The 25,658-nt window shown below is 39.2% G+C and overlaps 1 protein-coding gene and 1 long non-coding RNA gene across 3 annotated transcripts in view; one reads left to right on the top strand and one right to left on the bottom strand.

The window, feature by feature from the left end:
- Nucleotides 1-25,658, top strand: part of LOC140225729 (uncharacterized) — a 95,792-nt gene that overhangs the window by 15,686 nt on the left and 54,448 nt on the right. The window contains exon 4 of one of the 2 annotated variants that reach the window (XR_011900710.1): nt 15,153-15,177. The exons of the other annotated variant lie outside the window; for it this stretch is intronic. This is a non-coding gene — a long non-coding RNA (uncharacterized lncRNA). Of the gene's footprint in view, nt 1-15,152; nt 15,178-25,658 lie in introns of those variants that run through there. 2 annotated transcript variants of the gene reach the window in all.
- LOC109034584 (uncharacterized) lies at nt 1,284-12,599 on the bottom strand. The gene is made up of 4 exons (XM_019047814.2): nt 12,057-12,599; nt 7,278-7,309; nt 4,621-4,864; nt 1,284-2,918 (listed from the first exon to the last, which is right to left on the bottom strand). The coding sequence occupies exons 1-4, from the start codon at nt 12,109-12,111 to the stop codon at nt 2,881-2,883; spliced, it is 369 nt and encodes a 122-aa protein (XP_018903359.2). The 5' UTR covers nt 12,112-12,599; the 3' UTR covers nt 1,284-2,880.

The raw sequence follows: 25,658 nt of genomic DNA, 5'->3' as shown, positions 1-25,658 counted from the left end.
GCGAAAAAATCAGGGATTTGCACCCTCCTGAAAAGTCGGGGAATTTCGCCTTACCCTGAAATGTGAAATGTTAGGAGATTTTCCCGCGGAAATTCGAAATTTGCTCCCCCAGCCTGAACGCTCAATTTTATTTCCATTTTTTAAAACTTCGCGCCTTAATTTTTTTGTGGAACAAATTTTTATGAGATATTACGCGAAAAAATCAGGGATTTGCACCCTCCTGAAAAGTCGGGGAATTTCGCCTTACCCTGAAATGTCAAGGGTTTTTGCTGCGGAAATTCGGAATTTGCTCTCCCAGCCTGTACGCTCAATTTTATTTCCATTTTTTAAAACTTCGCGCCTTAATTTTTTTGTGGAACAAATTTGTATGAGATATTACGCGAAAAAATCAGGGATTTGCACCCTCCTGAAAAGTCGGGGAATTTCGCCTTACCCTGAAATGTCAAGGGTTTTTGCTGCGGAAATTCGGAATTTGCTCTCCCAGCCTGAACGTTCAATTTTATTTCCATTTTTTAAAACTTGGCGCCTAAATTTTTTGGTGGAACAATTTTTTACGAAAAATCATGCAAATAAAACAGGGATTTACAAACTTTTTAAAAGTCGAGGAATTTTTCCTAGATCTAAAAAGTTCAAGCATTTCGAAATTTGCTCTTCCAGCTAGAACGTTCAAGTCCCATTCAAATTTATAAAACCCTCCGCTTTAAATATTTTGTAAAACAGATTTTTTTGAGGGGTTATGGAAAAAAGTTGGGGGATTTTAGAACCGAAGAAAACTTGTCACGCTGCACTACGATACATGTTTCCTCATCAAAATTTTCCGTAGAAGAAAGCGAAAACGCAAAAAATTTCCAAATTCAAGTCACGCGTTAGAAATAAGCGGCTGCCGTTTTTGTCAATCCTCACTTCACTACCAAAAGGCACGTGTATTCTTGCACCAAATTGGCCACTAAACTGTGTCATAGTTCTGTACAACGCAACATTCTCTCAGTTTTCTGGTTTTCCTTGAAAAAGTGGAAAATTTTACGAGAGGGTCCTCTACTCACATAAACGTTGAACAGATGAGGAATTTTGAAAAATCAATTCATAAGTATGAAATTATTGTTTACAGCTAATTCAGATTTCCCTCTTTTGAAAATACCTGATATAACCAGATCAATTAACCATTGCGATTAGAGAGAGTCTCTTGGTCGCACACTTTCCCTCTCCTTTGGTACACGGCACTTCTCAGCCTTCGAAAAAAAGTTTTCCGCGGTCAAGTACATCAAAATGAATTCAGCGGCCGATTTGACTCAAGTTTAAATTTTGGTTTTCTGGCAAGCGGGAACTTCGAATACCTGAAAACTTAAAATAGCCTGTAATCTCTCTTTTACGAATTGAACGTGAAATCCTTCCATGCGTCTATCTTGCTCAACGTTAAATTTTGATGAGGATTCCGAAATTGGACTACTCTTTGCAATTAAGAACTACACTTTCCGGCCCATTTGTAAGAACACATATGTCTAATGGGAAACTAATTGAACATACGTTGTTTTCATACTGAGCCAGAAATTGCAGTTCCTGATTGCAAAATGTAGTCCAGTTGGACTACATTTTGCAATTTGGAACAATAAATTTCAGCCCGGTTTAAAAACAACGTATGTGCCATTAGTTTCCCTACGCACACAAGTGTTTTTCCAGAAGAGCCAGAATTTATAATTCCAAATTGCAAAATGCTGTCCAATCAGTTTGCGGTGCTTAATTTCCTACTCTGTACAGTGATCCGTTTTTCTCAATGAAGAAAGAAACAAAAAAAAAAAAGAAGAATACCGGTGGAAATGAGGCACTTTTAATAGTAATCAAACGTTAAAATCGCTGGTGATTTTAAGATGAGGTTAAGTATGATTAATGTGCTTCCCTGCATGTCTGTAATTTTAACAATTTAGCCGATGAATTCGTGCAGGGCGCCCGAGAATTTGAAGATCTGTCAGATCCTCCATTCAGTACCCAAATTATTTAATAACGAACACGAGATTTTACTTTTCTGTATTACTCGCCAACCAAAGACCCTACTGTTATAGCTTTCCGATTTAAATTATACTCCATGATAGAGTGTCTACAAGTCCGGAAAAAGTACTGATTTTTTAAGGGCGGTTCGGAAGTACTGAAAAAGTGCGAAAATTCCGCAAGATGGTCCAGAATTTTTTTTCATTTTTTTGTCTTTTTGTCGCTCTTTGAGCAAGAAATTCTAATTTTTGACATTTTTCGAATTTGAGGTACTATTTGGAGGTGCTAAAAAAGCACTGAATATTTATGTTGAGAAGGTACTGAATTTCTTGGGAATGTACTGAAAAATTGCTGTAACAGTACTGCTTTTTGGCCTGCCTGTTTTAGTAGACACCCTGGTTTCAACATACTTGATTAGATAAGCTCCGTACTGACTTCTGTATGGAAATTCCCCATCTGAATTGTTCCTGCAACTGTAACTTGAATTTTGAACTGTTATTAGTATAGTCATAAACTTTTTCAACGGATTGACGCAACGCATTTTTGCACATCACATGCATAACTCGGTTCATTGCGCAAAATAAACGGGGGAAATGTGTCAGGACAGAAAATTTCACACGTTTTTAGTCATTGTCAAGGTGGGTTTAATTTTAAAATTCTGTGATACAAGTGAGTCTGAATCTCTGAATGAGAGACAAGGTGGTGAATAAAAATGAACCATGCGGATTGTTGGGGTATAAAGATCATGGAAATTAAATGGTTCTTCAAATAAATAAATAAATAAATAAATTAATTAATTAATTAAATAGTTTTTAAGATTCGTCGATTTAGTATTCGGGTATTTGCGGTGGGCTGTCAATAAGTTGTCGTCAGTTGGTTGAATTCTTCGATGACCTGTTATGATTGCGACGCACCGCCGCCGGTGCCGGGCAGACCTGAAAAAACAACATGATCATTAATGATGATAAAACAATTAATTGAAAAGGTCCTACCAAAAGACATGAGCTCTGTCAATATTAGCAGCTGTAAGAAGAATTTATTGTGATTGTTCACTAGTACCCCCTAAAGTAGTGTGTCTTAAGCTGCTATCGCACTATCAAAACGCCTGCGCAGTGGATAACATTCACGGACTAAATGGACAGTCAAAATTGACCCACCGCCTAATGAGCGGCCTCTACGCATGCGCAATCGGCACGGTCGAGACTGCTCGTGTGATAGCTCCTTTAAGACTTTTATTACATGAAGTTGTATTACAACCGTCGCGTCGTCAGATATATTTTTCCCTCACTGAAAGTAAGGACTGTTTTCATACATTTATTTATACATAAACACGTCCCTATTTCATTGTTATCATGTATCTCATGATACTTGTTCAAATAGAATGTGAGTTTTTCTCTGTTTCTTCTCTTCATCAGGTGTTAGCACGATTCATGAACTCTGCTATTTCCCTTCAAAGGTTATGCAGTGCTGTCGGACGGTGTGCATAACCGTAAAGGGGTTCGGTTTTAAGTTTGAAAGCTTGGATCGTTTATTTTTATGCATGCTATTGGATAAGAGGAGGGAGACTCGTTATTATTATAGCTCTTTTTTTCTTTTGGATGGATTCGGTAAAAATCCTCTCGTTATTTCTAGCCCTTTCTTCTGTCGGTGAAACATTTTTCAGTCTCTAACATGAGCATTAGTAAGAAAATGTTCTCACTCACCAATATTATGAGCATTTTGTTTCATCATCGTCACTTATTTGTGTTTGCGGGGCTTCAGGGCGGTTACCGTTATCATTTGGTTTTCCGTTATTTGGCTTTTGCACTGATGAAAATATTTTAAGAAAAATGAATTGGTTTGAAAATTTTAGGAATTACAAGTGAAGCGTCTTGGAGTTAAGAGGCCTTTGTAAATTTCTTTTTCCATCCCATAAAAAATGATATCAACCGAAAGATTAGAGTCTTAATGTTTGTGTTGCTGTAGTTTTTAGCAGTTCAAAGTTCTGCCGCAAGCACTAAGCGAATTGTACTCTTATACTCTAAAATTGCTCGAACCAAAAAGTAAGAAAATTCAAAACGTTTTCAAGGGAAGTAAAAGTTTTTAAAGTACAGATGATTAATCCGTAAAAAATCGGTGGCCCCTATGAAACATTGATAAAGAGGACTTGACGGAAACCAGTGGTCGATTTTTAGTTATATTTCTTTCAGAAGCAACTTGTGAGATAACTAATTAGTAAGTGGAGTATAGTTCCGGCTACAGAAAGTTCATTGTAGGTCAAGATGAGTGGCAAAACTCATGTTATGATTCTGATTCAGCCTTTTTTTATTTTATTTTATTTTCTTTATTGAATATTTATATTGGCATGCGATCAACAATTGGGTCTATGTGTGACAAGATCGTTACTGTAATCACACAAAGCCTGTGCAAAAACTGAAGGACGTTAGCAAGCGGTGTTACCTAATTCTGAAGTTTCCCGAGTCCTCACGTCTCGCACAAAACTGAAAATACTGTGTCGGATGCTTTCACTTTTATTTACATTTCAGTTTCTTCACAGCTTGGCTCTTGAAGTTCTCTTTTTAAAAACACCCAACTTTTTTTTTTTTTTTTTTTTTTTTTTTTTGTATTCTCTTAATGCAATTTTTCCGAATTCCTTACCGTTAGTGTATTGCTGCCAGTTCCCTGGCTTCATATACTCTCCGTAGCCTCCTGTTGGCATGGTTGGCATTGATGGGACTGTTGGCATTGATGGGACTGTTGGCATTGATGGGACTGTTGGGACGTTTGGCGGCTTGTAGTTCGAGATACCTGAGATGTCGCTAGGTATTGGAGGCATCTGAGGCACGTAAGTCTGTCTTCTAAATCGAGAGGGGAATTTCGGATATCCTCCATCTAGATTTGCCTGCAAATAAATATTTGAATTATAATCGCTTCTCAGTTAGTATACAAGAACAAAATCGGGAAGAAATGGCTTTTTCATCAATTTGAAGAATCAAATTACCTCCTATGTATGCCACCACCCATTCCCGTAGATCAGAAAATGGTAAAGATTGGAATACCCACAATTTACTTCAATATTTTTAGCGTGGGGGTTGCCACAACTTGTATGAGTTTGATAATATGAGAACCTTGTTTCAAAATTTTGCCTGCCAGAAAAAAGGGGGACCAAAATGTTAGAAGAGAACATAGGAAAGTGATGTAATGAACGTTCATTCACTTGTACTGATGTCCAAGATCATCCAGACTCGGGCGCACCAAAAACTCGGATAAATTATGATTATTTTTATATTTTTGCTCCTCATGGTGATTGAGAATATTTTGACTAGACTGAAGTATCTCCAAGTTTGCAAAAAAAAAAAAAAAAAACCTTAAAGCGTGATTTTCTCTTTCAGCTGCATTTCTCTAAAAACGAATCGTACAAGGCATTGCTCTTGCGTTGGTGGAATTTTCAATTGATTTTTCATGTGTTATTATTTACTCCCTTATTACGATTCCCAATGAAAAACACAACCCTTTAATTTTTTAGCGCAGTTACCGTTGATAAAATGTCTTTCCTGGGAAAAAATTTTGAACCTCTTAGTCGATTACTCCGTTCTTATGCCTAACGAAGTGCTCAGACTGAACGTCCGTATCCACACACACACAGTCAAGAATACGTATAGGTCTAGTCTCTAATCTTCGCGATTTTGCAGCAAGCTTTTGTCAAACCTCAATTTTATCACGTGATTAGCAAGGAATAATTCTAAAGCTTTGACTTCATAGTGTTTTGTATTTTGAATTTTCTAGCAAATTCGGTTTTTCAGTCTACGTGGCTGTCCGCTTTCCCTCTGAACTTTATGTTGTATCTCAGTAACATTACGCCAGTCTAGAACTTACCAATTTTTATAACGAAGTTCATCCACAGCAATATTTAGGTACCCAAAACGAATAGAAAAAAGGAACAGAAAAAACAAAAACACATTACTTGGCGAAGATATGAAAACTCGTGTCATACTACTATTATAGTGTAATGAATGAGTAATATTCATATGTCGAGTCACAGTTTTTCTGACATAAGGAAGAAACAAGTTGAAACTTGTTGTATCTTCTTATCCTTCCTGTACGATTAGATGGCTTTTTAAAACCATTGTAAATCGATTAGTGCAATACTTAGACTTAGACCTGCAATCCAATGACAGCACATAACTTTTTTTGCCGCAAGTTAATTTTTGCCAGTAAATATCGTATCTACTTTATTAATAACCGCGCATATTGTTCGCAAATATCATGGGCTGTTCTTAAGTTGATTTTCAAACAGTTTTCCTCATTAAAGAAAGTTCATCAGAATAGTTTGCATTGCGAGAGAGTTAGGTTTCGGTTTTAATTAGGGATCAGAACATTAATGTTCCAATACACTTTGAGTAAAAATCTCTACACTCTGTTACCGATTTAGTGAAAGTGCTTTGAACTTCCAGCGCACCGCGGCGCATCAAATACATATATCTTCAGTAAACTGTGCCTATATTCCTCGGCCAGGCCTTTGTCATATTTCTATTCCTGCAATTTAGTCCCAGCTCTAACGTTTTGACTCACTCACCGTCAGAGCTCACAGACGAGGCAGTATCACAGATATAACAAGCTTTGACGATTTAGAAGATTTTAAGGATGAACTTGGGCTTTAGACCCATGGATACTCGAAAGCTTTTTCCCCCAATTATTCTACCCTCAATCAATCTATCTTCAGTAGAAAAATAATCACGTGTGGAATATCTATGATTGAAATATTTAGAAAGCGCTCACAGGGAGAAAAGAAAACTTCGATTCAAATAAAACACCAACGTTTTCAGTTATGAGGACTGAACTTCAGCCAAGATAATTCGGATTTCCCGCTCCCCAAAAAACCAAAGTCCAATTGAGTCAAATCAGTCACTCAATTCACTCTGGCATGCTTTACAATGATACAAATTTATCCAATTTTCAGTTTGGAATTTTTCTTTGCAACATGAGAAGTGCTTTGCACTGGAAGAGGTAGGAAGTCAGTTTGATACAAAACTCGTGCCATTTACCGTACGTTCGTAAATTTCCAATGGCTTTTTTGACCCATATTGAGTTTGGTTTTATCGTGAGCGGAAAGTTAAAGTGCACCGATTCTATTATAAATACAATCGATTTTTGCCTAATTAGTTGATTTTGGAAATTTTCAATGTTTGATCTGTTCGAAGTGAAATTTTTATGATGAAACAGGTCTTTAGGAGTTGCAATATTTACTTTGTAAAGTGGTCTATCTTAAGCCCTTTTCCCCCCCAAAGTAAATATGCGTAAGAAAAATTACTCACCGCTTGAGCTGCTTCATCGGCAACGACTGAGTCTGCGAAAAAAAAAAAAAAATCAACAATGATGATACCCACCAAAAATGTTGTAAAATCAGCTCTTGAAAATACTGAAAAATCATACAAGCCATGGAGAAAATTAGCCCCCCTCCCCTCCCAGCGAGTTTTATTCAACAACTTAAGAACGAGGTAAAATTTTGTGTCCGAAGTCTTCCGATCTAAACCGTACAATGTCCATGAAAAAAAAGAACAGAAAAAGGAAGGAAAAAAATGAAAATTACTTTTAAAAGTATCGTAAAATTAAGTAACTTTAGTTTTGAACAGCTTTTCCTTTCAAATCACCTATCTTTACCAGTGTTACTAAAACGGAGTGCTTCCCTTAGTAAAAATTAACAGAAATACTGGAACGACAAAATTTCTCTAAAATTTCCGTCTTATACACGAATTTTTATCGAACATGCTTTCCCGAGTAAAAAATAACGGGAAAACTGCAACGACAAAAATTGTGTTAAAATTTCCGTCTTACACAAGTGTTTTTATCGAACTTTTAGCCTCATTCTAAAGGTCTACGGTAAGAACTTGTCCTGTTTTTCGTCTTTACTGTAAACGACTTGAAAGATAGAAAGATTTTTAATACAAATACGTGCGGGAAAGTGGAGAGGGGGAACTAGAAAGGAAAAGAGAGATTTCCGCATTTTCGAGTATTTCAGTTGAAAAACTAAAAAAATACCCATGAGGAAAAATGATTCAAGACTAAGAAAACTATTCGAAGCTCTCCTTTTCCTAAAGGTATTAGCGTTTGTGCAAGGTTTACGGCAGAGGTGCAAATCATTCTAGGCCTCCGCAATTTTCTTAGCGGCCCCCGAAATTTTCTGCTATGCGCTGGATTTTTTCAAAAAGGTTAACACAACACGCCGATCGAAATTAAGGCGCTAGGTGCAGAAAGAGCATTTCTTGGTTGCGGTTTCCAAGAATCTCCGCTAAAGTTGCATCCATTCAGACTGAAGCAAATTCACGGAATTCGTTGAAACTTTCACCGAATTTTCTATATGAAGAATTTTTTTCTCATAATTTATAATTTATTTATTATTTATTTATTTTAACCATTTGCAATATTAATGTTCAATTATGTTTATAATTCTACAAAGTTGAAATTGAAATTTGGAAATTTACTCCATAGTTTCCTCTCTATAATATAAATTAGCATTGGAGATTCTGAAACTCCGCGTCTAAGAAATATGCCCTCTCTGCACCGAATGCCTCAATTTAATCAACATATTAGAGAGCGCTCAAATAGCAATACCAGTGCAAATGTAAAAGATGTCAAGAAAAACAGATTTAAATAGAAACAGCACAAATAGAATCTTAGAAAGTCTAAATCAGTCTGAACGATATTTTTAGGGCGCTTCCACAGTTTGGAAAAATTCGCATTCTTGGTCTACGGTAAGGAAAGCTTGCAAAGTTATTCCATTTTAACCAACTTTCTACGTACATCTTCTTCAGGGTGTCTACCGGTCCCCAATGTCCCCGATATCCCCGAAAGTCCCCAATTTTCTTGTTCGGGTCCCCAAAAATGACAAAAATCGTCCTAAACACCGGCATTTTCAAATTTTCCCGCCAGCCGCGGCGGCGCGGTATAACCATGGAATAAAAAAACTGAAGTGTTGCTTGGTTTTTCGCACGTTTATCGGTTAAACATGACTTGTAGAACTAGTCGTATAAAATACGCCCTTTAACGATCTATAACTACCTCCCTTTTTCTTACTATTTCGGGGGAAAAAGTCCCCGATTTTCTTGGAAAAACTCCCCTAAAAGTCCCCGAAAGTTCCCAATTTTGGTTTTTCATAACTGGTAGACACCCTATTCTTGTTGCCGTGGGAGTTCAAACACGCTTAAAGATTTGCTCGACTAGAGCGGTGTAGGGCCTTGTCTCCACGGGACGTTTTCATGGGATTTGTCCCAAGTTCGAATCGCAGGAATGAAACTTCTGGGATTTTTCCCAGTTACCGTCTCCACGGGACGGGGCTCATACAGTCCTGCGACTAGTTTGCGCGGGAAGATAAATCAGTTAAAGTCGAGTATTTAACCGGGATTAAAATAATAATTGCACTCAATTGACAATTAGACACATTATTTTAACTATAAACAAACATGAACAATGTAGTAATGAATAAAATATCGCACAATTCGTTTTCACTTCTTCTTCTTCTCTCAGTGGATCTTAGGGGTACAAGTACCATACTTGGTACTGGAAAAAATATTGATTAACTCAATATTTTTCCCAACTTCGTAAGTGGGATTTTTCCCTGGGACAAATCTCGTGAAACGGCTCGTGGAGACAAGGCGTATGATGATAGTTGAGGAGAGCATGGGATTAAAATAATTTTAGGTTTCGCTTGCCTAACAACGCGTGCGAGCTTAAATAGAGCCTTGAATATTATCGCATTAAAACCTATTAATTTTTCGCTGGTGCGGTATTTCCCGAATGAGCTCTAACGTGGTTTCCGATTAGAACCCATGTTAATGTGATCGTTTTAAAATGTCGCGCTTCGCAATCTGCCGATAAGCCGAGAACATAGTGTTAACTCTGTCCAGGGCGCACACTTCAGTCGAAGTCAAGTTTCATGTTAAGGATACATACCGTGCTAAGGAAGGACGCCGTATGGACATTCGGGAGTTGCCAAATTTCCTTTGATAAAATGTTCATTTATGAGAAAAATTATGAATATTTTTCCTCGAAATTTTCAGAGACTTTAGATCAGAATACAAGGAATATTCTCTGAAAAATCGGAAGAAATATATTCATAAGTTTACCAGGGAATTCGTGTTCAATCGAAGACAATTTGGCAACGCGTGAAGGTTCATACGGCGTTTTTCCTTGGCATGCATATCGGTGGCCAAAACGCAAAACCACGTATCTTTATCGCGGTGTTTCAAATTTGCCGCTACAAATTTATTTTTTCCAAGAGAAAGAAGCCAATTTTACAGCTCGAAATTAATTTAGAATATTCTGCTGATACAAAAGAAAAATTGAAACAGTTTTCAAGAAATTACGCTGACTAGTTTTTCTAAGAAACATCATACTATGACCGGAAGTCTGGAACGTCGCAAACGGAGATATGTGGTTTCGCACTTTGGCCATCGATGTTTTACACTAAACCGAGACCGATTAACCTTGCTCGGTGACGTCATATTTAAAAGCGATTTTGTTCTACTACGATTCTTCTTATCTATGTATTTAACTAAAACAGACCTAATTATTGACAGGAGTGCGTACGCGGTGCGCTGCCGCGTTACTAGATGCGATATATCGATCGATCTGCCATTTAAACCCATGGAAAAGATCGATAGACAGGGTGTTCGCAGCGAACACCTTAATGATCGATTCTTTACCATAGCTTCAAATGGGGGAATATCGATATATCGCAAAGCACGCCACGCCACTAATTAACCGCATTAATGAAATTTAGAGGAAAAATGGAACTTGGAGCGTCGAGCGGATATATTTTTCGTTTTTAATAATAAATTCTCTTTCCGTTATTTGCGTACTTTTCTTTATGGTTTGAATAACGCGAGAGAATATTAACGATTATCTTTACTGACCACTTCATCTTATTCAAGTCTAACACAGAAAAAACTGATTTCTTTCAAAAACCTAGTGCAAAACGAAGAAAAAGAAAAACATCAATGCGTCCGGTATAAAGATATGCATATGGATTTCTAGTTTAGTCCACGTGAATGCCTCACTGTGAATTTCACGATGTGTACAAAGTCTTTGTATGTTTCCTGGGTCTAGCGAGTGAGAAAAAACTCCGAAAAATGCAAGGGAAATATTTCACAAAAAAATGTTTTCTCCAAAAAAAGTGCTCTCTTACGTTATGTTATAGTTGCAGTTCAGGCAGTTCTCTCTGTTCTGATAATGCAGCTCATGTACTCTTCCTTTGATCTTTTAGTTTACTAAACATGTGACCTTTCTTGCGAAAAGCGTTTCTGATAAGTAAATGAAATGATAACGTGGAAAGCGCCACCTGTCAAATTTTTTCCCTTTCCCTTGTGAAAGCCTGGAAAATCCGGAAATTTTAGCTTTCGTGACATGAACAGGAAGCTTTTCCTCCACTTTGATTTTTCTCTATATCGTGTATTTTTTTTCATTTGTAGAACGTTGTATACGGTAAACTTAACTTAAAAAAGGCAAAATGAGAATTTTGAGGTCAGTTTTGAAAGGAAAAACAAAATAGCCATCTTAGATTACATTAAACTGCCGACAAAAGAGGCAGGAAATTTTTGTAATAGTGGCGAAGAAAACTTGGAAAAGTCGAGAAACTATTAAATAGCTGGTGTGTAAACAGTGCTTAACTTGTGGAACAGGGGTGAGGGGGTAAGAACTGAATTCAGCCAATATTTTTTGGTAAATACGAAATGTTTGTGGTACATATTATTCTGGGAATTCCGGAATCCAAGAGAACCTGGTAACGTGAACAAAAAATTAGAAATTTTTCGGTTTTATATGACGTACTCTGGAACGTGTTTTCAACCTTAAAGTTAGGAATTTTTCGAAATGAACGAAATACGATTATAAATTTCGAAACTCGTGCCTAGTTCTTTCAACGTAAAATATCAGAAAAGAACATTGGAGGAAAAAAAATTGGATTCGCGAAAATTACTTGTTCACAATTTCCCTCTTTCCGAGTAGTGCACTTTTCGAAAAGAACGTTTCAATTTTCCGGATGTTCGCGGGCACCCCCGTTTTTAAACACTTGACCGGGAAAGTTAAAGGAAACTTACTTATGACGACAGCGGACAGAGCAAGGGCGGCCAGAGCGAATTTCAAGGAAGCCATCTCGGTGATGTTTGCACTGCGTTGTGTGACGGTCGAAGAATTGCGAACTAATAACTGATGCCATGCGGACGAAAGCCCCCAGCTTTTATACTTTGACGAGCCGCATATTTCGGGGGCGTACCTTTATCGGGCAGGAAGAGGAAACATTTTCGAGAGAAAATTATCGCAAAGCCGGGAACCCGTGTAAATTATTGTTAAGCGCGGCCGCTCGCCAGCAGATAAAAAACTGAAAAGTTGCAGTCCACGCTGATTGGTCAGCGGCGCGAGCCCTCGGAGCTGCCGCCGCCCTTTTCCACCCGTTGCCAGATTGTCATTTAGTTTTCTTGCTCCGCGGAGGAGGACGTCAGAGTGCTGCATGTAAGGATCCAAGAGAATGTCGTAAACTGATTTTTACCCGCGTAATGTTTCTTCCAAAATGCAAGGTGTAGGTCGACTCGTTCAGGCAAGTTGGTTAGATGGTTACTTTGTCCCTTTGTGCTTAATAAAATCCTGACGAAAATTGTCAGTTCCCCGGTTTGCTGAAAAAATTTTTGCTGAGTCGATTATTTCTGATTTTTATTTTGAACATTGAAAGGATCGGCCTAGACGTATGTTGATTCCTATCATGCATGAGATGTATATATGTTCAGAGGTGCGTTGACAATTTGCTTTCAAAACGTTATAGCCGGTTTCTTAGGTTAAGCTCTCTGTATGACCCATCTTTCAAGAAGTCATGCGCAGGAACCAAGCCCGCGCTGACTGAAAATTCACAAATATTTCAACGCGCTTCATCTATTCAAGGTGGTGAAAATTACGCACTGCTTGTTTCACTGAAAAAAATTCCTGTGAATTGTGCAAACAAGTCGGAGTCGTTATCATTTTTATGAACATTTTTTTAATGTGTTGGCCAAATAGACTTTTCCGTGTGAGTTTCTCTCCGGAATTCTAGAATTGTTCTTTATGGGAGAAAAGTTCGCAAATCCTTATTTAGATCGAGACTTTCATTTTTGTTGAGTTTTCATCACGGCAGAAGTAGCAATAGTAAAATGAATTTACGCGAGGAAAGGAGAAAAGGGAAAACAAATGCCTTTCCAAACTCCACTTACGATCCCTCATTTCCTGTTCTCTAATAGATTTCAGTAGTGTAATTCTTTAACTATGAACTTAATGTTCGGGTTTTCAAGCAATACATGTAAGCTGAGAGAGTGGTTGTGAATTCAAACCAGTAATGAGACAGTATTCCGTGCCAAAAGGGAAAAATCTCCTTCCACTGATCTCCTCGATTGCTCTCCCATCGAAGCTTAGAAAATAGAGAGTCGGAAATGTTTTCCAAAAGAAAAAAATAATTAATTAATAAAATTTATGATAGGAATGAGTGTACGGAGCCACTTCCAGATATAGGGTAGTGAGGCGCGCGGGGCGAGACTAAAATAACGCAAGTCCACAGCAATCCTGCCGTGCCGACGAAAAACGACGTATGAACATTCGTTGATTTGGATGTTGCCAAATTTTCCCCAATTAAATATTTATTCTCGACGAAAGTTTTGATCGCTTTTCCTTCAAACTCTCAGATACCTCACATGAATTTGCGTTTACATTTCCTCGTAAGTACGGTGGAAAATGGTGACAGGTTTTCTAGAAAATCCTGTATTCAATTAGATGAAAGTAGGCGACGTCGAATGTTCGTACGGCGTTCTCCCGCAGCAAAACGTACGCCAAACTGAGGTAGAAATCGAGAGCCCTTCAAGTCCCCGATGACCAAAATCGCCGCGAGGAAAAATCACCAAGTCTCGCGTTGACACAACGTAAATCACCCGGAAAATTCTGGAACCCTCTAGTGCCTGCTCGCCGCCTATGAAAGTCGGGTTTCTCGCCAAGGAACGTAGGAATGAGTCCACTGCAATCTCCAGCGACAAGAGTAGCTTTTTTTCTTTCTTTTTTTACGAAAAATTACTTTAAAATTACTATAACAGCATTGGAACGGTTCAAAATTCACTCCCACGCAACTCCACAACTTGCGTAATAAATTAAGGCATTTTTGAGCTCCCCGCTTTTAAAAGTATACCATGGCAAAGGCGTAATTTCCATAGTCCTACAAACGAAGGGTACCAGTAGCACTTAATTGATAAGCTGAGCTCTACCGTCGGGACTCTTTAACATCCCATTACACCCTCTAAATTTCCACGAGATTTTGTGTGCCAAAGAAGTTTAGAATGCATGTTTATAAATTTTCCTGGGGGTGAATGAACGTTTGTTTATTGCTGCGTGAAAGTATCTTCTTTGAGCAAAACGCAGTGATGATGATGATATCCGCTCCTCTCCCTTGATATCCAGAAGATGTTCTCACTAACCCGTCCAAGAATACTCCCCCCCCCCCCCCCCTCCCCCCATATACATTTATGTATCAGGGTGTCTACAAGTCCCGAATTTACGGAAAGTCCGGAAATAATACTGATTTTTTAAGGGCGGTCCATAAGTACTGAAAAAGTACGGAAATTCCGCAAGGTCTGGAATTTTTTTTGTCGCAATTTGAGCGAGAAATTCAAATTTATGAAATTTTTTGAATTTCTTCAAATGAAGGTTCTGAAAACGTACTGAATTTCTCTGTTAAGGAGGTACTGCATTTCTTGGGAATGCACTGAAAAAATAATGTAAAATCACTAAATTTTGGCCATCCTGTTTTAGTAGACACCCTGATGTATTCATGTGTATGATACTGCCGGGCCAGACACTTTCCTCCCACTTTTTAATGCAAATTAGTCGGAAGAAAAAAAGGAGAGATTAAGAGCAAAACGATAATTTCACGCGACTTTTTCAGCATTTACACCGGAAGGAATTTTGGGGGCACGCAACTAAGGTTCAGCTTTTTGGATCGTGAGAAAGGTCCCAGACAAAGATTCGGAAGTCTATAAACCTCTGCGATAAATTATCATTATATTGGGCGTTCCAAAGCGGGCGAGCCCACCGCAAAGATGCGTCCGATTTTCAGTGTGAAATTAATCTGAAGTGCTTGCCTTGTATCTGAACCGCTTCTAATTCATTGCTTCTTTTTCTGTTTTCAGGTGAGTGCTGTGTAAACATTCTTTAGTCTTTATGCTCATCAAAAGGTGAGTGATAATGTGATCCTTTTACCCGGCTCGTGCGTCTTTTTCAAACTCATTCATCAAATGAATCTACGCTTTCCGATTGTTCGTCCGTCAAGTCCTCGATAAAATCCAATAAGTCTAATTTTTTAAATTTTATTGTGTGTATCTTTCAGTATCTTACACCCGAAGTGATATTTAGTATCAAAGAATAAAATGCATTCATAGTTCGCTGATAAAGTGACGAGGTGCGTAGTCACATACGAGGTGCTGAATTTTCAATTCCGTTAGCATTGAAACTCTTAAAAGAACTCTCAAAGTTTTTCGCAGCAAAAATCGGAATCCTTGAAGTTTACCTTTCACGAAGTTAACCAGAAAGAAAGTAACTTACGCTTTTGGAAATTTTAGGGCAAATTAGTATTTACTTCAAGTAATAATACTTTTTTTTAAAACCAGAATTTAAAGTCGAAAAGTGCGCTTTGTGCAAATCTGGGGGAATTTGCCTATGAGATTAGTGATTATTCCTTCCTGGGTCCAATCGGCCACCGGAAAGAAACTGACGCTTTCGGCGAGTAAGCTGAATTAGTTAATTTGAACATTTCCTCCCTCTGTGATACTAGAACCGTACCAGAAAGTGTGATTCCAGCGAGTTAGCAACACTGTCAATACTCAATTTGAACCCATTGAACATATCGATTCTGGGTGAGACAGGACACCTCATTTAGAATCGATTGTGTAACATATATTTAAATGGAGAGAAACAGAGGTGCCAACTTGCAATAATCGTGGCTGGTACCAGAAAACTTTTTGAAAAAAATTCAAATCAATGAGGAACAGGAACAATCGGTTTGTTAAGCACTTAAGGGTGTAGCTGAGGAAGTCCCAGGGGGCCGGTAAGGTGTGACCATAGGTTGCCGTTCAACACCAGTAGATCTTCCTGAAAGAGGAATGGGTTCGTGGGCCTACGAAAAATTCTCTAGCTTCGCAAATGAAAGAACCCGGTTCGATTGCGTTTCAATCATACAAGGAAATGTTTCTCGTCCGAGCTAATATATGTAAGCGGGTAGCGGTAGCCTGAAATACCCGTGTTTACTGCACAACCCGACACGCCGGAGTTGGGGGTTGCCGGTTGCCCCCTCTTCGGACCCCGGCGTTTTCCTTCCGCGAACTTCATCTGTCCTGGCCGGGCACAGCGATGAGACGTCGCGTCGCACAAAGGATCGAGTTAATAGGAAATGTCGGAGAAAATTTGGAATTTTTAAACGCTTAAAACTCCGTTTATACGAAACTTTGAGTTTCTGAAAGTTGTTCCATTGGTTTGTTCGTGGAATTTTCTTCTAGAGGCACCCCTTTAAATTTAAAATGTGACGAAATAAACATCAAAATTTGCAGTTTTAGTCAAAAATTTCGTGTCCGACCTCTCTAATTGACTCGATCCACTGTGCGTCGTCGGCACGGGACATCTTCAACAGCAGCAATGAGGATGAGGAAACTCGCCGCGTCCTGCATGGGGTTTCGCCGTCGTCGTCGCTGTGCTGGGCGCCGCGACGCGTCGCGCCGTTGCGTTGCGTTGCCCAGCGGGAAGCCTTTGCCCGCTAAATCATCCGCGTTTGCCCGAATTCGCCAGACGCTAAAGCTCCTCGCAAACTGTACCAAAATCAACACAAAAGTGTTCGTTTGGTTTCACTTCCTATATTAACCAAAAGTAAAACAAGAACACAAATATTTTTTCCAGTCTTCGTAGTCACTCGCAAGTGGCAACAGGGTGTCTCCAAGTCCGGAATTTCCGGAAAGTACCGAAAAAGTACTGATTTTTCAAGGGCGGTCCGGAAGTACTGAAAAAGTGCGGAAATTCCGCAAAAAGGTCCGGAATGTTTTCATATTTTTGGCATTTTGTCGCAATTTGAGCGAGAAACTCTAATTTTTCGAATTTCGTCAATTGGAAGTACTAAAAAAGTATTGAATATTCAATGTGAAGGAGGTACTGGGGAATCTCTCGGGAATATACTGAAAACGATGTGTTAAAGTACTGATTTTGGCCAGCCTGTTTTAGTAGACACCCTGGTTGCAACCGATGAACGGAAATGAAGAATAATGTGAGTACATCAGGTCAGCAGGACGCCTTTTTAATCCTGCAATGTCTGGGATCATACCCAAGTTTCTGTTGATGTAACAAAAAATTTGGTCGAGTAACCAAATGGGTTTTGCCGATCTAGCCGGGCATAAGGAAAAGCAAGGAAGTTTTTCTAGGTCAATTTTGTGAAAACCTCATTTTTGGACGTATTACCCTCGGTGAGATGGCCGAGTGGGTGGCTAATCCCATTTTCCCGAGCCGAGAGCCGCGTCTGATTGATCCGTGTTTATTTCAAACGGAGTGAGTTAATCAATTTGCATACAAATAAGGAACTAATCGCCGCGACTTGCTCTTCCCTCTCTCGGTCGGCGGTCGGCGCGGCTCGTCGCTTCAATTTTTCCTGTTTGCCTAGTTCAACTTTACTTCTTTGTTCCTTTCTCTCAAATGAAATATCTTCGGTTTATTCGCGCCATCAATTGAGAGCTTTTTCCTCCGCGGAAGCGCATTGCGAGTCGAGCTTTGCTCATCCGTGACAAGGTCGAAAGCTCAAGCCAACTCATGAAAAATTATGGCCGGAGCGGGAAGGAATCTCCTTTCCTCCACCCTCGGGGGATGGCCAAGAAGTGAAAGGAAAATCAGCGGGCTGATTGTTGAAGTTGGTAGACAAAGCGATAGACAAAGAAGGCAAAAAGGATATGGAGGAATCCTATTGGTGGAAGCGGGTGGTTGCAATGGACAAAAGAGGTTGGTAATTGACTAACCCAACGGCAACCCTCGAGAGACCCTTTAATTGATCGCATTTAGCAAAAAAGAACCAGCGCGATCACAGTGTTTTCAAAATTGAGCAACTTCTTTTCTTTTAAAAATACTTAATATTATGTACTGTATGAAAATTTACACGATACTTTTCCCTTCAAATTAACAATTTTTTGGTAGTAAGCAAAAGCTATTTGCTATTCTGGGAGATTTTTTAGATAATCATGAAGAAGCAACATTTTTACAACACTGTAATCGCGTTGGTTCCTCTTTGGTAAATGCGATCCAATTAGTCCATAATTATCTCCCTTGGTCTACATATAAGAACCACCCATTTCAACCAATAGGATCGCTCCATACTACCTATGTCTATTAAATTTCAAAGCGGCGGACTTTTCTTAATTTTTTGTCGGTAAACTAACTGTGGTATTGGGCTCGAGTTCCAACGGAGGCGTCGCACAGTGGAGCGATGCTAATTAAAATTGTCCCAGAAGTTGAAACTGTAATACATCTTTATTAACATGAGACAAAGAAGCCTAAACGTGGCTCTATTATGCCTCTTCGTGAAATTTGTTTTAGGAAGCACCCCTGATGAAAATCTCTGGAATCTGGAATTAAAATCAGAACTCCGAGTTTTAGTCTAAAATATCATGCTTGACCTCGCCGCGAAACTCGTCTCAATGTGCATCGCGTTGGAGCACGGCGCACAGTGGAACGAGCTAATAGAAGAGGTCGGACATGGAATTTTTTACTAAAATTTCAAAATTGGATGTTTATTTCGTCGCAAATTCAATTTTGAGGGATGTTTCTGAAAGGGAATTCCACGAGAAAACCAATGGGACTACTCTTTAACTTTTTTGTTTCATATTTTCGAAAATATAAGCTTTCAAAGTTTCCAGATTTTGTCCGACTTCGCCTATTGACTCGGTCCGGTGTGCGGCGGACGTTATTTTGGGAGAATGCGCAGAGTACGGTGACCGCACGCGCCCATGGCTCCGTCCGTTGAAGGGAGTCATAACCCAAAAATGCAAGGTGTAATGCACCACTAATAGACAGGTGACTGCCCCGCCCCGGTGTCCGCCTTCAGACGGATTCGCATGCCTCGCGCCTTTTACGTGTTGCAACCCCCCCCCCCCCCCCCCCCCCCCCGCGCGCGCAAGCCCTTGGCCGTCGACTTTCTAGTAGAGATGACCCATTGTAGGAATACGAGGATCTTCTCCTCACAGAGTTCGTGACGCCGAAAAAAGTCCTTAAATACCGGGTGCTATAATGTTAAACGCGGTTTTTTTTCTCAATAACAGCATAGTTTGAGTTGGAGGATCATCTTATCGTCATAATAGTTAACACGTTAAGTGCTACACATCTCAACATTATTCCAGAACCAGTTCGCTGAACCAGTTTTTGGGATCGAAATGAGTCTTTTTTTGTTCCATTACCCAAGTTTCCCCAGAAAATCCCCCCTTTCAAAAATCAAAACGCTCCCACTTAACCCTCACTGAAAAATAAAGTCTTTTGGATCCAGAGTCCAGACTCTTAAAAAGTTTGACAAGAAAAATTACTCTTGATTCAATCGGACTTTTGCTTGAATCGAGAGCCAAGCCCTTTTGTATAAGCGGATTTCATTTCGATTGAAGCAAAACTCCGATTGAATCCTATTTTCTCTTGTCAAATTCACTGAGAGTCTAGACTCTGAATACAAGAGAATTTCTTTGCCAGTGCCCTCTAAAATATGGGTCAGAAATGTCTTTAGCGTGTAATCAAATGTGAAAATGCCAATTTTTTCATTATTCTTATCTGTCATATTGAAGAAAAAAAGCGTTTTTTTGACCCAAATTTTCAGGGGTTGTAACTCTGAACGGTGGGCTTTTTGGCAAAACAAGCTTCGTATAACTCGCTTCTTCTTCGTGCGTGAAATTTCTGGATTATCACCAGATTCAGTATTGAGCGCGATTTATTGCGCTCTCCTCTGTTGCTCAGACGCCGGTCATTTCGCTCATCTCTGCATAGCTACCCGCAGCATTTGGAATCATTTCCTATATCAGGACAATAAAGGCTGTGAAAATCCTTTTAATCCTTCCCAACTCCAGCTCTTTAAAGAGCACTTGAGTTCACTGAAGGTAAACGGCACGCTCCGTTGAGATCCTGGCCGAGAGCCAGAAAAAATGAGACCCTTACTGGTACACGGCGATCACCGCGTTATATTTCAAAAATGTCAAATCCCGATTTACAGCTCAATCGTATTCCCTTTTGTATTTTTCCGTCCCTGGTCTATCCTCTGTAGTAAGTTCGAATGGAAGTTTTCCGCAGATCTTGCAGTCACGATCTTCGTATTTTTTGGGAGTCCAGTATCAAAAAGCAAATTTTCGTTCGTCAACTTTTGACGAGATCCGTAAACAGTTGTCTTGCGCGTTAACGAAGTCGGTATTCTCATCAACCAATCAGAGCCCGGTGGTCTGTTTACAGGACTGTTGATGAGTTTCAAGCTCTCAACCAGAATCGTCAACAGTTTCGATAACGTGGTCCGGAGCACGTTTACGAAACCGTAAACTGTTGACGAAAATTAAATTACATTTAGTTACGCGTGATTTGGCGGGAAAGGCTAGGCCACGCCCATTTAATTACAAACGGAAAACCAAAATTTGTTTTGATGACGTATTTCGTCAACTGTTTAAGGATTTTGTTAACAGTTGACGAACGAAAATTTGCTTACAGCCATTAGCATTTCGGTTGATTTTTCCTTTTTAATCAGATCGATCTAATATTCTGATGATTTGATCTTGGAAGAAAAAGCTGGGAATGGAGAGAATCAAGAGGTGAACCATTGAATTGGGCCCTAACCTAGGTTAAAAAATTGAATCGGTCCGTTACATTTGGGCCGTGCTTCTTGAAGAAGTAAGTGACATTAGTTGTTGCTATATTTCATCAGACAATTCATTTTTTTACAGTATAGGACGGTTGTAACAATCCGTTTGACATTTTTAGGGAATGTTCTTCGTGGCATGTAGCTGATTCCCTAAAATTTTCAAACGATGTAAAATAATCTTCCTCTTGTAAATAAATAAATCGTCCGATAAATCTCGCAAAAGATGTCACGTGGTTTTCTTTAAAAGAATATTTTTATTTTCGAGGATGTTATTTTGAACTTTTTCAGGTTACCCGCTATAAAAAACCCTGCCTTGTGCGCTCGTGCTCCTTTAAGTTTTTAATACCCCCCTCCCCCCCTCCCCATCACATGATATTTACCTGCCAGGAGTTCTTGAATCATCATTTTCCCCCAAAATTCAGCTGTATTATCAGACCGTTTACGGTGCCTGAACTTTTTTCGTGCGACTACGGTGCGTGACGGTTTTATCAGTGACGAACAATGTGTCGAGCAAGTGATTTCCCCATTTTTGGGTTTGATTAGTAATCGCGCGACCGCACTGAAAAACGTCCTATCCAGTGTACCCCAACTTATCCGGATAGACGGTTTTTTTTTTACTGAAACACACCCCGTCGTGCCCAATTTCTTTACGTGTCGCTGTGTCACTCCAGTCACAGGCGAGCGCGCTGCATTGTTGTCGGACGGTCGTGGATATTTGAGTCAGTATTTTCGGCGTATCGCCGTGAAATTATGATTTTTCAAGTGAGAATGGCTGCTTTGTGGGGAAATCATCGTTGCAGCCTGTCTAATCGTCGCGACTGTCAGTCAGGGTCGGTCCACATTCAAAGTTCCTCTTCTTGTAAGTGCAATATTCCTGCTCCGGAACGGTGCCGGCCCGAATCAGTTTGTTTCGAGAACTTTTTATTTTGAGATGCCCAGTCTATGCCATGCATGCGCTTCTAGCCTGATGGTATGTTCTGACTCCTGAGCCCAAAGAGCTCTCCCGCCTGTCTTAAAGAGTGTTCTGTTGCCCTCTTTTGACTTTCTTCAGTCGAAATTTTGGCGAAATTGAATTTTTTGAGCAAACATAAAATTGTCGGAATAATCGAAAATGGAATGGAAAGTTGGCCCATTTCGATTGCCCGGAAAGTTTTTAAATACTTTCTTTTAGATAAATCACAAAGTGATAGAAAATCAAATTTAACGCAAGTCCAAAATAAATTGTTTCGATTTACTCAATAAATCGATGAAAGCGACAACTGACGGCATGGTAAGATTATAGAATACTAACTTCGAACGTTTTCAACAAATGCAACGATTTTCCTAGTCTTTAACCTGGAAGCGATCTTCCTGGAGCGTCCTAAGCAATTTTCAACCTCTTTTTCGCCCGCAGAAAATCTGCCCAACAACAAATAGCGTAAGAGTGGCAATGTATTTTTGAGTCTATTTTTGATTTCTAGTAAAACAAAAGCTCTGTATCATCAACATCTCAAATAAATTTAGGAAGAAATGAAGGGTTACGCGAGCCAGCATACATAATATTCTTTTCTGCCTTCTTTGTCGAAATAAAGTGAACGTTTTAGGAAGATCTTAATAATATATTTATTTACATTTTTTCCCATTTTAAAACGGAAACTCGAACCTGACGACGCACGACATAGAGCTACTTTACGCATTGTCAGCTCTAACCTTAACACCGTTCAGGGAAGGGTAAAAAGGTCGAAGTAATCCATTTTCATGGCCATATTATCTGCGGAATGAATGAGCGATGGCTTTCATATCTAACGGTCAGGAGAGAAAAAGTTCCACATTTAATGTGGCTAGTATCTCCCAAATTATCTTAAGACCTTCACGTCCCTGCAATTAAACTTTCCTGCTCTGTGCAGGAAAAGCGCGGAAGCCCTAGTCAATGTCGCTATGTTTTGAGTGAGCTAGCTTGACGCTTGATTTGTTTAGATTATCGCAAAAAGAATTAAGGTATTTATAACGGTGCTGTCTTCGATGAGACTTGATCAATGATCTTTCCTTTGATTGGATATGAGGAGAATTTTAGTAAATTGAGCCGTCATACAAACAAATTATCTTCAGAGATCGAAGTGTATCTCGGTGTTTTGATTCAAGCAGAATCATATTTTGTATTTATTAGTCAGGATTTTAAAAGTCCTGAAAAACCTCGAAAAAACAGGGAATTTTTCCATTTGCAGAGGAGACCGTACCCCGCTCCGCCCCGGTCGGATTTTTTTTCGACAAATCCGGGGATTTTGCCAAAATTCATCGTCTAGGAATTTTGATACTTCAATTCATTTACCTCCCTGTTGTGGATTCACGGCAAAAAATGAACTAACCGCAATTTGACTTAACACGACAGTGGTAAATTGGTTATCATAATCGACGGATTAATATGGATTGCATTTTGCAGAAAGGAATCAAGAGCATTCCAGTGTTGCTAGGATTGTGGAACCTTCATACTCTGCAATAATGTTACTTAAATCATGCAAAAAGTTTTTACAAAGGTAATTTTCGTCTCGAATTTATAGTTAATCGGGAGTAAAAATGAAACTTCTTCAGATGATCAGTTTATATTTGGAAGGTAAAAAAGGTTGCGCATGCGCAATCCTAGCGACTTGGAATAATCTTGGTTCCTTTTTTGCAAAGTGGAATGGATTGCAAGGATTTAAATGGATTTTTGCAATGGATTTCCAAGGGTGGAATTGGAATTCCACCCTTGTAATCAATCCGGCTCCGAAGAAACTTCTTTCATGTTCCCTTCATCCTGCAACGGGCAGTCGATCCCTCGTCGATTTGGTGATCAATGAATTGAAAAAGTGCCATCAGATATAAGTTGATAGCACACTTTTGAGTGAGCCAGCTTCACTCTTGATTGTTTAGATTATTCCGGAAAGAAAGACAAAAAGTGTTCTTAACGGTGCCATCTTCAATGAGACGTAATCAATGATTCCTCTTTTGATTGGAGTGGAGGAAAAGAGGAAACGCATCAAGCTGACGATTTGACTCCGTCACGAGCTAAACGAACGTATTACTGCCAAACGGAACTAAGTGCATTATGACGTGAGCCCTGTTATGCAAATATCCTCATGGGTCTCAGGGCTCATGTGTTTATGCACATAGTTCCGTTTGGCGGAAGTACGTCAAAATGACCTATCGGTCGTCAGCTCCTCTTCGTCCTGCATGGAAGTGGGACTCCAAAAAATATCCACGTGGAAAAAGTTTATACAATTTAAACCATATGCACGCGAAAGAAGAGTGTTGTGTAGAATCGACCGAGTAATTCTGCCGTAAACGATAATGTTATCGCCTTCGATTTCGACCACTTAATTCCTCTCTCCCCTATAACTTTCTCTTTTCATTATTATCCTCCGAACTCTTCAAATCAAAACGAAGGAAAAACAATGAATATTTGGTGAAAAGTTATCTGCTCGTTAAAACTTACAGAAAGAGACGGTTGTCGTATGCATTTGCATTACTGCATAATGCGTAGATAGTCTTCGCGCCGACAAACACATTTATCGAAAATTAGTATTCATGTTCGCTGCATTTGGTTTTATTAAAACAGTTTATTTTTTAGTCTTTTCTAGACTTTCCTTTTTTTGTGGACTTAGGGTTTTTCATATTCAGAGCAAGGAAGGATGTCACATGTCCAATTTATTCATTTAAGTCTGAAAGGCTGAGTGCCTTCTAAAACTTATGATCACCACCTCTTTGAGTAACGCAGTCATTAAATCAGTTGCCAAACTAAGAAATAATTCCAATTTCAATCTCAATGGAAAACAAAAATGACTGAACCCTTACAAAAAAATAAATGCCTGCTACGGAAATTCGCGAGAACCCGAAGTAGACACATGTCTGAGGACTCATTTATGGAGGATTTCAAACAATGACTAGGTAACACTTCGTTTTTGCAAACCTGCACCAATATCTCATGTGCAATTATAATACCATGCCGTAAAGATCTTGTGTCAACAAAGATAAGTGGAGAAAGTTCTGGGAACGGATCTAAACAACTCATCCGAATGGTATAACTTGACTTTTTCATTTAATGAATGAAGAATTGAGATACTCGAGTTACACCAACGCAAATATAAAGAATGGTGTAGTAAAATAGTGATGGATCCTTACTATTCTATCCGTTATTCGCAATATTCGCCACCACAAATTCGCTTTTCAATACGATAGAACCGAAGTCCATCCAGATCGCCAAATCCTGAGAGAGTTGACGTGCATTTTGTTTTTGTATACTAAAAATATTTAACAGGAAAAAACGAAGGAAGAAAAAAAAGACTGAGTGTTTTTTTCTCCCGGAAAAAATATCAGCAAAACATGCGAAGTTATCACCGTCTTAAAGCGTGAAAGCTTCATTGCTTTTGCTCTAATTTGCAGTAAGAAAATAAAAATTACTCACGCATGCGATCGGTACTCGTGTGAAACTCCAAGACTGGTGAGGCGCTTGGACTTTTCAACCAAGTCCGTTCACGTATCCTATCTCCAATTTCAGAGCGCCCTCAAAATTGCGACGTTTGCAATAAAATATCCCATCAGTTTAATTTGTCACCTCAATTACCTTCCGATTTTTAACCTAGTAGGAAAGACACTCACTGTTCCTATCTAATTTGAACGGTATTACCAGGAGTCCTGGTTATGGACGTTTTTCATGTAATATACCTTATCCATCAGCCACAGTTGGGAAGTTGAAGATGGAGAAGATTTCCTGCACTAAGCAATTTAAAGCTGCAAAATGCTTAGCGATAATTTTTCTCTTGCTGATCTCCACATC

This window comes from Bemisia tabaci, chromosome 1, assembly GCF_918797505.1.
Source record: "Bemisia tabaci chromosome 1, PGI_BMITA_v3".
Taxonomy (NCBI): domain Eukaryota; kingdom Metazoa; phylum Arthropoda; class Insecta; order Hemiptera; family Aleyrodidae; genus Bemisia; species Bemisia tabaci.
The sequence above is the reverse complement of the archived record's forward strand: the minus strand, read 5'-3'. Positions and strand labels throughout refer to the sequence as shown.